We start from the raw sequence: 12849 nt of genomic DNA, 5'->3' as shown, positions 1-12849 counted from the left end.
TTTAGTCCCTACACTAAAAATAAAACTTTTAGTTTCTATAAAAAAATATATAATTTTTAGTCTCTTTAAATTATTCCACAATCAGTTCTTGATGAAAAAAAATGTTTAACTCTCCTTTAACTTAAAAATTTTTAAATAATTTTTTATAAGAATGTTTAGAGCATTATAAAATATTCATGCTAAAAAATTTATTTATTTTAACTTGAAACAAAATAAATATGTTTTTTTTATAAAAAAACTCAATCTAAAATAACAAAAATATGAACTTCATGTGAGAAATTATGGACTTAGTTTTAGTTGAAAGAATATTTTTTTTTTGCTTTAATTGCAATTTTGGTACCTCAAGTATTATCTATTCACGGAATTTGTCTCCTTATGTTTAAAGTTGCAGTTTTGGCCTTTTTATCATATTTTTGAACTAAAAATGTAACGATTTCACATACTTTTAATAACGTAATATACAATTCTATGATATAAAACCATCTAGATGCATTGATTATTTATATGTTATTATTTAAATTAAAATATAAAAAAATTCCGAAGTTGAAATTTAAGTTTTTACAACATTTTATTTTAATTTCATGAATGTTATATGTCACATTATTTAAAATATCATAATTTCTTAATTAAAAAATTAGAAGGAATAACCAAAATTGTGGAAAATTACAATTAAACTTTTTTTTATTTTTTTATTAATGGGAAGTAGTTTAGTGCAAAAGTCATGGTTTATGATCATATGATTAATAATCATAAACATATTATCATAACCGCAATCGAGAACAAGGGATTTTTCTCTGGATCTGTAAACTTGACTCTACATTGTGCATATATCATCATATCATAGTTGAGCTTGATTGATTTCATCATGCCTCCGAGAGAAAAAAGCCCTGGTTTGAAGATCCTCTGGATTTGGACCTTCGGAACCGCCGCTAGTACCTTCTCTTTCCATTCCATTTTCCATCAATTCTCTCAATAAAAAATCCTCTCGCTAACTACTTACATTCTTTTTCATTTCTTGTTGCAGTTCTTATTGGGAATGTTATGAGGACCAGATTAAGGGACTTTCAAAATGTCATGGACGCTGAAGAACAACAACAACAACAGCAACAAAATGATATCGCTAAGCTTATTGACACTCGTATTCAAGATGAGAGGATAATTGAAGATTAATTCGATTTGAAGTTTGTATTGATATTGATGTTTACTGGGGTTTTGTTTTGTGTTTTGGTTTGAACTTTGTTCAGGATAAATGGGTACGCAAGGTGTTTGTTGAATTGCCTAGCTGAAAACTCAAACTATCACTTGTTAGTTTTAACTATTTTGTATTTTCAAAATTTTAAAATGCGTTTATTTTATCTTGATGAATTTTTTTAAAAGTAAATTATTATGATAGATAAAAGATGAAAATAGTAAAAGAAATTTTTTTACAGTTTTATTATTTCCTGAAATGTAAATAATTATTAGCTTGAAAAAAATCTTTTATATACTTATTAATAAGTAAAATTAAACAAATTTTAACAAACCGAAAGTAGAAAATATTTGACCTTAATTTCTTCTGTGTTGTTTAATTCTTGTGTAATTCTGATTAGTGGCTCAAAATTGTTAAAATGCCGTTCGAATGTTTGGTAGTATGAGAGGCAATTATGGTGTAAATATCAAAGTTAGTAAATAGAAGTCTCCAAGTCCAAGGGGTGGCTTGATATTATGAGTTAAGATATTGAAAGAGTTTTACGAATAAACTAACACTTCTCTTTCTCCTGCCTAATTACTAATTACTAATTACTACTTCTCTATAGAAAAAGTTAATAAATACAATTGTGTGATCATTGAAATTGTAAAAGATTTATCAAGTTCATCCTTGTGTGTGAAATTATTTTCTCTAACATTGTTAGTTGAGTTTCAAATTCAACAAAGGAATGTTTTTTATTAATATTTTGTAATTTCAAAAACTATTTTAGAATATTGATTATACATGAATCTAGGTTTATATAGTCCTTAAGTGTCAATGAATTGGATATTGAAACAACAAATATTATTTTGAAACTGGTTATATATGTTTTTCTAACACTAAAATTTTAAAGTTTTGATTTTAGTCTTTAAAACATTTCTTGGAATTTTTCATCCCATAGTAGTTTTCAAAAGCTATTTTAGAATAATGATTATACATGAAACTAGGTTTATATATTCCTACATTATCAAGATTTGAATTGGATATTGAATCAACAAATATTATTTTGAAACTGGTTATATATGTTTTCCTAACACTATAAAATTTTAAAATTTTGATTTTAGTCTTTAAAACTTTTCTTTGAATTTTTCATCCCATAGAGTTTTTCTTTGAATTTTTCATCCCACAACGAAATCCCCATGGTGCTGGTAACTCAAACAAACAATCCTTTCAGGTGAGAAACATTAAACTGGAATATCTGCGTTTTGATGGCAACAATGTGCTAGAATGGATATTTCATGTTGAGCAGTTTTTTGATTATTATGATACACCAGATCTAGACCGGTTAACTATTGCTTCCCTGCACTTGGACAAGGATATAGTCCCTTAGTTCTAGATGATGCAGCCTTCTCACCTATTGCATTCTTGTGTTGAGTTCACACGCGCCCTAGAACTGGATTTTGGACCATCGATATATCAGTGTCCAAGAGCAATGTTATTCAAGTTGCAACAAACTGGTACTGTCGCTGACTATTATCTACATTTTACTTCATTGGCTAATCGTGTTTATGGCTTGAGTAATGATGCTCTGGTGGATTGTTTCATAAGTGGTTTAAATGCTGAAATTAAAAGAGATGCGATGATCCACACAACTATCTCAATCGTGAAAGCTGTGTCCCTTGCTAAGGTTTATGAAGATAAGTATTCCTCCTCCCACAAGCCACAAAAAACCACACCTCCAAACTCTTACACCCACAAAACAACCTTCAATTCAAATAAACCAGACCAATATCAAAAAGCAACACACACCTCTCTCCTTGCCACCCCACCAACAAGACCCATGAACCCAAACCAAAAAAACCCTAATATAAAACGCATTTCCCCAGTTGAAATGCAATTAAGGAGAGAAAAAGGTATATGTTATTGGTGCAATGAGAAATTTTCTCTAACCCATAAATGTCTAAATCGTCAAGTCACGATGTTGCAAATTGATGACGGTGAAGATGAGATTCTCTAGGAACCAGATAACAACCAACCACATATGAACCCCCATGAAACCGAACTTCCCACAAATGACCACCATCTTTCCCTGAATGCAATGAAAGGGACCAGTAGCACGGGTATTGTGCAACTTACATGCCAAATTGGACAAATCAGTGCACAAGTCTTAGTAGATGGAGGAAGTTCCGACAATTTTTTGCAACCTCGCATTGCTGAGTTCCTCAAACTGCCAATAGAACTAGGACCATGTGTCCATGTTCTGGTGGGAAATGGCCAAACTATGACTCCTGAAGGAATAGTTCCCAACTTGACAATCACCGTACAAGGCCATAACTTACTTGTACCAGTATTATTATTACCGGTGGCAGGTGCAGATATTATTCTGGGTGCATCATGGCTGGCTACACTAGGTCTTCACATAGCAGACTATGTAACCTTAACACTTAAATTTTTTTGTCAAGAAAAATTTATACCACTGCAAGGGGAGAAAGAGGCATCACCCAAACTGTCTCAATTCCATCATATTAAACGAATGTTGAATACTGATGCCATAGTTGAATCCTTCACAGTCCAGCTACTTCAATCATCTACAGAGGCAGCTATTTTAACGGACCTGCCATAAGAACTAGCTCCTGAAATTTTCAAATTGCTGAACTCATACAATCCAGTATTCCAAATTCCAACTTCACTACCACCCATTCGAAGCTAGAATCATGCTATTCCTCTGATGGAGAGTAATAAACCACTCCTGACATGGCAGGACCACTTGACACACTTAGAAAATGTGTTAAGAGTTATTCAACAACATGTCATGTTTGTGAAGTTATCCAAGTGTTCGTTTGGAGTTTTAGAAATTGAATACTTGGGTCATATAGTTTCTGGGCAATGAGTATCTATGGAGAGTAGTAAGATTCAAGCGATTATTCAATGGCCAACCCCAAAAAATATGAAACAATTGAGAGGATTTTTGGGTCTCACAGGCTACTATAGACGCTTTATTCAAGCATATGCTAGACTTGCTGCTCCTTTAACTAAACTACTAAAAAAAGATGGATACTTATGGACTGATGTCACTGAAACAACATTCTCCAAACTGAAAGAGGCTATGATATTAGCACTTGTTCTTGGATTGCCAGATTTCGTACAACCTTTTATCTTAGAAACAGATGCCTCAGGAGTAGGGATAGGTGCAGTGTTGCATCAAAATGGCCACCCAATTGCTTATTTCTCTAAGAAACTTGCACCCCGAACACAAAAGAAGTCAGCTTACTTTTGAGAAATGTTGGCCATAGCTGAACCAATTGCCAAGTTTAGACACTACCTACTGGGCCATCGGTTTGTTATCAGAATTGATTAGAAGAGTTTGAGAAGTTTGATGGATCAAAGTTTGCAGACCCTAGAGCAACAACAATGGCTCCATCGTTTCTTGGGATATGACTTCACAATCGAGTATAAACCAAGAAAATAAAATTTGGTTGTTGATGTACTCTCTAGAGTAATGTATCTTTCATGGTTAGAACCAACAAATTCAATTGTGGCAACATTGAAGGATGCATTACAGAGAGACCCCAAATTGCAAGTAGTCATGCGACAATGTCTGGAGCAACCACTATTACACCCAAACTACTCAGTGAAGGGTGACTTATTATACTGGAAAGACCGAATGGTGGTCCCTAGAGAGGTGGATATTATCCAACAACTTTTGCAGGAATTTCATAGCTCACCAATTGGAGGACATTCGGGGGTTGCAAGAACATTGGCAAGAGTGGCACAATAATTTTATTGGCTAGATATGAAAAATGAGGTGCACAAATTTGTTCAATCTTGTGCTATTTTTCAGCAGGCTAAAGCATTACACACCAAACCGGTGGGGTTACTGTAGCCACTACCTATACCTTCTCAGGTATGGGAGGACGTAGCAATGAATTTTATAACAGGGCTGCCCAATTCTTATGGTTTCAATACCATCAAGGTATTTGTAAACTGTTTGACAAAATGTGGCCATTTCATAGAACTCAAGGGTGACTACACTAGCAAGTATGTAGCCGAGCTCTTTATGACACATATTGTTAAGTTGCATGGCATGCCCAAGTCCATCGTGTCTGACAGAGACAAAGTTTTTACTAGTAATTTCTGGAAAGAATTTGTTTCAACTATAGGGTACCACGTTGGCCATGAGCTCCGCCTATCACCCCCAATATGAAGGCCAGTCCGAAGTAGTGAACAAGTGTTTGGAAATGTTCCTTCGATGCTTCACTTTTAACAATCCAAAAAATTGGTACAAGGCTTTGAGTTGGGTGGAATTGTGGTACAACACATCTTTTCATACTAGTCTTGGCATGTCTCCATTTAAGGCATTATATGGGAGCGATCCACCTAGATTGGTTCAATATAATCCGCAAGCATCGAATCCTGTTACCCTGCAAGAACAATTGCTCAACAGAGATAACATCTTACAGCAGTTGAAACAACACTTGGAAAGAGCTCAACTCTACATGAAGAACCAAGCTAACAAGAAAATGACTAATATATCCTTTGCAGTAGGAGGTTTAGTCCTAGTCAAGCTTCAACCTTATAGGCAACATTTTGTCATTTTAAGAAGAAATCAGAAGCTGAGATTGAGATATTTTGGACCATTTCCAATTATGGCTAAAATAGGCAACGTGGCTTATAAGTTGCAGCTGCCAAATGAAGCACAAATTCACTCAATTTTTCACATTTCTCAACTGAAGCCATTTAAAGGTGTCCCTCACGATCAATACATGTCTTTACCCCTTACAACAATTGCTACAGGTTCAGTTATTGCACCAATGACCATTCTGCAAACCAGGTCTATTAGACAAGGGTCACAAATTGTACCACAGATACTCGTACAATTGGAAAACACCACACCAGCCGAAGCTACATGGGAGAATTTACAGGAAATGTTAGACAACTTCCCTAACCTCAACCTTGAGGACAAGGTTGTCATATATGGGGATAGTATTGCAATGAAAGAAGGCACGTTCCATACCAAGCCAAATGAATGGGTCCCACAAGAGTATAATTATGTTAGCATGGATCTGGGAATTTCGGTGCCAAGGAGGGGAATGAGAAAACGCATGACTAGCTCAAGGCTACAGGACTGCGTACACCCATGATCTAGTATTTAAGTAATCATGATAGTAGCTATAGGGGGCATATTGTGAGAATTGTCTCTCCTTTTCTTCTCCCTCTTACTCTATTTTCTAATAGTGCATCAGTGTACCTTTGTTTCTTCCTTCTAGAATCATATTTAGAAGTAATTTAATACAATCAATCCCAGTACTTCTTCCTTTAAATTTTTAGCACATTACATTTGGTGCTTTTATTTCACCATGGTAGAAAACACAAGGATGAAAGAACTCAGTTCCGACGTCAAGCGCAACGCTAAAGCGATCGAAAAACTATCCAACGATATCCACAAGCAGATGGCGCAGATGGGATAAAAGTATTACATGACTAAGACATATACATAATTAACAATTAATTTCATAAAAGATGCTGATTATTTTCTATATTTTATTTTATTTTTATTCAAATAAATTTCTATTTAGTCTAGTAATTAATTTTTTTTTTGGGTATTTTTATTACTATCGATGAATCAAATAAATATATATGATTAAATACAGTTTTAGAGAATTTGAATACTTTAGTTATTATATTTATGGTTTGATATTAAAGAACTTTCGCTGCCTAAAATTTCGAGTGTCTCTCAAAATTAAATGAAGTCGCCACCAAAGTGTATTTTAATGTAGAGAAAATATTGGGAAACCCTTAAAAAAAATGGTATTCGAAACAAAATTTTGAGTTTGGGAGTTGATGTATTAGCACCCGATGACACCCGTTAAAATACAGTTACCTGTAATTAATTGTGCAAAATCAATATTAACTTAAATATATTTATTTCTCCTTATTATTAAATATGAATATCAATTGTTTTTTGGAATGTGAATTTGAAATAAATGTGTGCTTAAGAAAGAGAGGGAAAATTTTTTTTTTTTTATTAATATGTTTGACAATAGTGTGATCTTGCTCCAACGTATCTCCTAGTGCGATAGAAAAATCAAAGTTACGTAGTTCTTGGATAAAAAAAGCAGATGTATTGATTGCTTTTAAAGAAATATGTTTTGTTGCGGAAATTTAGATTTAGTTAAAAGAGGTTGTTGATTTGATAAAGGAAAAAGACCTCGTGTATGAGAAAATGATTATAATGAGTATGTTTAGTTGTTTGTTTGAATTTAGATGAAAATATTGAAGATCATAAAGTTGTTACGTTACAACTCATGCGTTTTAAACTAGGACTGACAAGATGTTTTATCTTGATCAATCGAATTTTATTAAAATATTATTAATTTGGAGTTTAAGATCGTCAAGTTGTCACTATAAATATTTAAGATTAATAACATTCCCCATCTCAATCAATTTCAATATTTATTATTAATATTTTTGTTTTTTTTATGAGAAATTAAAAAGATAAACCTCAATTTTTTTTAAAGTAAGAAATGAAATTGAACTTAAAAAAATAATTTTTTATCAAAGAATAATAATAAATAAAAATGAATGGATCAACCAAAGATAGAAAAAAAAATTAGACTATATAATTAAATTAAAAAAAAGTTGAGTTTAGAATCCAAAATTCTTTTATTACAACTAAGAAAAAGAATATATATATAAGAAAAGAATAAAAATAGGATTAGTATATGCTGAAAGAAATAGGAATAAGAGGAAAAAATGGAGAAAAAAGGAAGATGAAAATAGAAAAGTGAGGAACGGAAAAGAAAAGAAGAGAAAGGGCGTGATGAAAAGTTTTGCCGACACCAACCCTAGTGGTTCTCCAACTTTCTTTCTTTTTTATTTATTTATGTTTTTTTGTTTATTTTTCTTTTGATTTATATTAATTTTTTAATTATATTTTCGTTTTTATTTATTTATTTTGAGTTTGCAGTCTCTAATATTAAATATTTAAGAGAAAAAAATATAATATAATTTTTTTTTATTTGTATATATACTGTAAGTAAATACAAATTATATAATAAAAATAGATTTAGAATACCTTATATATCTTGTATTTTCTTCTTTTAATATGTTGTTTCTCTTCCACCACTTATTTTCTATTTTTTCTGTTTGTATTTTTTTATTTATCTTCAGTAGTAATAAAAAACTTTGATTTTGTTATGAATTTATAGACTTAAACGATAAATCTATGTGTCCATGAAATAAAATTGAGTTTTAGATTTGTTATTGTTTTGTAGCAAATATTAAGCAATCTAATACAATTAGAGAAAAATGTGGTCTATCTTTTTATTTTTATTTTTTATATTGAGTATACATGTAGTAAAGATAATAACTTTGTTAGGCTACAAAAAAAAATAGCAAATAAAAAAAAAAATAAAGAGGTGGAGGGGTAGCGTCCTGTTGCAAGCCAGGGAAGCATGACAAATCTTGAAAAGGGGGACTAGTTGGCTCAAAGGAAAGGAAATGAAAGTTGGAAGAAGAAGGAATAAACAGGTAAACAGAGAAAGAAATGAAAGAATGTTAGTTACTGATGCGTAGATCGACAAGAATGAAAGAATGTTAGTTACCGATGTGTGGATCAATATGGATGAACAAATTATCGTCTTCGAATTGGTTATCAATGCGTAGATTGACAAGAATGAAAAAATGTTGGTTACCGATGTGTGGATTGATATGGATGAGCAAATGACCGTCTTCGAAATTGTTACCGATGCATGATGCAAGGTTGTTGAGTATATGTAAAACATGAATGAAGATGCATGAATCATGTGTGGGTATATGAATGTAAAGTGCATGGATCATGTGTGTTATGCAAGCATGGATCATGTGTGTTATGCAAGCATGGATCATGTGTGGGTTTAGGGTTTTTTAGTTCACCGATCGTTATATGATATTATAGGTCCACAACATTCAATGGATGAATGAATATAACAATCTTTTTTGCATGATGACTCTAGTATACCCATTTTTTCGAGGCGAAGCAAAATCCATCATTTAATGATTATCCTCCCTTTTTTTTACACAACCACATATGTTGACAATCTATCGAGTTCTCGTGTATATATTTTTCAAGTGTCGAAATATTTAAAATAATGTTTATATTTCCACATATTTTAAATTCCAACATTTGTTATTATAAAACAACATTTTAAAATGCTAGAACAATCAACTATGAAACTAAATTAGTAGTGTAACATACATCGAATGATAACATTAGAAAAAATACATTCATTACATTTGAAACAAAACAATTGGGGTTACAATGTATAGATGAATGTGTTTAACTTTAGTTGGAGTGATAACTGTTGAATATAAAGAGTATTGAGAGACATATTGAATAACCCGTGTGTTTCAACTACACTACGGGTCAGAATACTTACAACCCATCTAATCTAATAATTTACATTCTAATATAATATTTTAACATTCCCCCTTAAGCTGAAGTATATAAATCAATTGCACCTAGCTTGTTACATATATAACTAATTATGGGACCTCACAATGACTTTGTAAAAACATCTGCTAATTGATCATTGGAATTGACAAAGCTAGTGATGATGTCACCCGATTCAATCTTTTCTCTAACAAAATGACAATCAATCTCAATATGCTTGGTCCTCTCATGAAAAACAGGATTCGAGGCAATGTGCAATGCAACTTGATTATCACATATTAGTGTCATTATGTTGGCCCCTTCAAATTGAAGTTCTTTTAGTAACTGTTTCAACCAGATGAGTTCACATGTTACTAGTGCCATGGCCCTGTATTCTGCCTCAACGCTGGATCTTGCAACAACATTTTGTTTCTCACTCTTCCAAGATATTAAATTTCCTCCAACAAGTACACAATATCCAAAAGTTGATCGTCTATATATGGGTGAGCCTACCCAATCGGCATCTGAGTAGCCAATTATCTGAGTATGTCCTTTATCTTCATAAATGAGACCTTTTCCAGGTGCACTTTTGATGTATTTAAGAATCCGGATTACAACATCCATATGTTCTTGGCAATGAGAATTTAAGAACTGACACACAACACTGACAGCAAAGGAAATGTCACGATGAGTGACTGCGAGATAGTTTAATTTTCCAACCAATCTCCTGTATCTTCCTGAATCTGATAGAGATTCCCCCTGATTGGGTAGGAGTTTGACATTTGGATCCATAGGAGTATCAACTGACTTGGCATTTAATAGGCTTGTTTCTTCAAGAATATCCATAACATATTTTCTTTGTGAAATTACAAGGTCATCCTTGGATTGGGCTACTTCAATACCCAAAAAATAACGGAGTTTACAAAGGTCTTTAGTATGAAATTTATTTAAAAGATGTTGTTTTAACTGGAGTATTCCTTGCGGATCACTACCAGTTATAACAATGTTATCCACGTAAACAATAAGATAGATGCACCCTTGGGCTGAGTGATGATGAAATACAGAATGATCGGCTTCACTACGAATCATACCAAACTATTGTACTACCGAGCTAAATCTGCCAAACCAAGCTCTAGGAGACTGTTAAGACCATAAAGGGACCTGTGTAGCCGACAAACCATGGTGGAAGACTCCTCCTGAGCAACAAACCCTGGTGGTTGCTCCATATAAACTTCCTCTTCTAGATCACCGTGCAAAAAAGCATTTTTAATGTCAAGTTGATGGAGAGGCCAATGTCGAATTGCTGCAATGGAGAAAAACAGTCTGACATATGCCATTTTGGCAACAGGTGAGAATGTGTCACTGTAATCCAACCCAAAAATCTGAGTATATCCCTTGGCTACCAAACGATCCTTAAATCAATCAATCTTACCATCAAGACCAACCTTGACTGTATAAAACCAACGACACCCGACTAACGACTTCCCATGAGGTAAAATAACCAATTCCCAAGTACCACTACTTTGTAGAGCACACATCTCAGCAGTCATTGCTTGCCTCCACTCAGGGTGGGATAATGCTTCACTTGTAGTTTTAGGAATAGAAACAGAAGACAAGGAGGACAAGCAATGTAATGTAAAGGAGAAAGACGATGATAACACAAATCAATATAATGAAGAGATGGATTACAAGTGGTGAAAATATCCTTACGAAGAGCAATGGGAAGGTCATACCCAGGTGGTTGGGCCTGATCCAGAGGTGGCGTCGGAGGAGAGTCTCTAATGGGAACATGAACATGCACAACAGAGGATATGTGACGACGTTGATATGTTTGTAGTGGTCGTGGAGGTTGGGGGCAGACTTGACAGGTTCGATAGGAATATGAGTGGGTGAGATAGGGATAATTACTTGAGGAGGTTCGAGATTAATGTCCTAATGGGGCTCAGTAGCTATATGGGCAGGTTTAAAATATTATACATACTCAAAAAAGGTAACATCGACTGGTGTAACATAGCGGTATAATATGGGAGAATAACAACGATAGCCCTTTTGGGACCGATGATAACCGAGAAAGACACAATTGAGTGACTGAGCAGACAATTTTTCCAAACCATAAGATAAATTATGGACAAAACACGTGGACCTAAAGACACGAGGTGGTAGTGGGTGAAAAGGGGTATGGGAAAGAGGACCGAATGGGGGATATTGCCATCAAGAACAAAAGACAACAACCGATTGATAAGGTAGCACGCTGTTAATACTGCATCCCCCCAAAAACGGAATGGAACATTGCCATGGAGAAGTAAGGTTCATGTGGTTTCAATGAGATGCCGATTTTTGCCTTCGACTACCCCGTTTTTCTGGGGTGTACGAGGACATGATGTTTGGTGTAGAATACCGTGGGAAGCCATAAAAGTTTGAAATTGATGGGACAAATATTCCCGAGCATTATTACTTCTTAAGGTACGAATAGAAACTCCAAACTGAGTTTTAATTTCTTGATAAAATTGCTCAAAAATGAAAAACAGTTCATCTCTATTTTTCATTAAAAATAACCACGTACAACGAGAATAATCATCAATAAAAGTAGCAAAATACTTAGACTCTAAAGTAGACACAATACGAGAGGGACCCCTAACATCAGAGTGAACTAAAGCAAAGGGAGAGAATAATCTTTTATTGACTCGATCAGGAAAATTACTACGGGTGTGTTTCCCTAACTGACTCGACTCACAATGTAAAGTAGACAACATAGACAAACTAGGCACCAGTTTTTGTAGTTCGGTAAGACTTGGGTGTCCTAGCTGAGCATGGATAGTATGAGGGGACTTTGTGGCAGAGCACGTCTTGGAATATGTAGAAAGGTAATATAGGCCTTATGACTCACATCCGACGCCAATCGTTCGTCCCGAACTTCGGTTATGCAAGGTAACATTATCATTAGTGAAAGTAATAATACAATCATGAGACCGAGTCAATCGACTAATTGAAAGTAAATTAAAGGGGCATCCAACCTTGACCGTAATTGAAAGTAATAATACACTCACCTTTTCAGGGTTTTGAGTGAGATGGTCCTCGTAACCTTGACCGTGTAGCCATAGTTTGATGTCGGCGACCCAACTATCATAATTTAATCCATTCAATTTTTCAACAGAGAGAGGAGAAGTGATGTAGTTGGTGAAGATGCTCTTTGTTTCGGGCTGAGACGTCATGGTCAGTAAAGAGTGTCAAAAAACGCGTCGGAATCGGGGAAACAGAGGCTGTTTGAACT

General features: G+C 34.0%; 1 protein-coding gene and 1 long non-coding RNA gene across 2 annotated transcripts; both read left to right on the top strand.

The window, feature by feature from the left end:
* The first annotated feature begins 680 nt into the window (after window positions 1-680).
* LOC101497083 (uncharacterized) lies at window positions 681-1355 on the top strand. Its single transcript, XR_189802.4, has 2 exons — window positions 681-932; window positions 1025-1355. It is a non-coding gene; the product is annotated as an uncharacterized lncRNA (long non-coding RNA).
* Window positions 1356-4064: 2709 nt separating this feature from the next.
* Window positions 4065-4445, top strand: LOC140920393 (uncharacterized mitochondrial protein AtMg00860-like). The gene has a single exon (XM_073368663.1). The coding sequence runs from the start codon at window positions 4065-4067 to the stop codon at window positions 4443-4445; it is 381 nt and encodes a 126-aa protein (XP_073224764.1).
* Window positions 4446-12849: the final 8404 nt, after the last annotated feature.

The sequence above is a fragment of the Cicer arietinum genome, chromosome 5 (assembly GCF_000331145.2).
Source record: "Cicer arietinum cultivar CDC Frontier isolate Library 1 chromosome 5, Cicar.CDCFrontier_v2.0, whole genome shotgun sequence".
Classification (NCBI taxonomy): domain Eukaryota; kingdom Viridiplantae; phylum Streptophyta; class Magnoliopsida; order Fabales; family Fabaceae; genus Cicer; species Cicer arietinum.
This window is presented reverse-complemented; position numbering and strand designations above follow the sequence as displayed.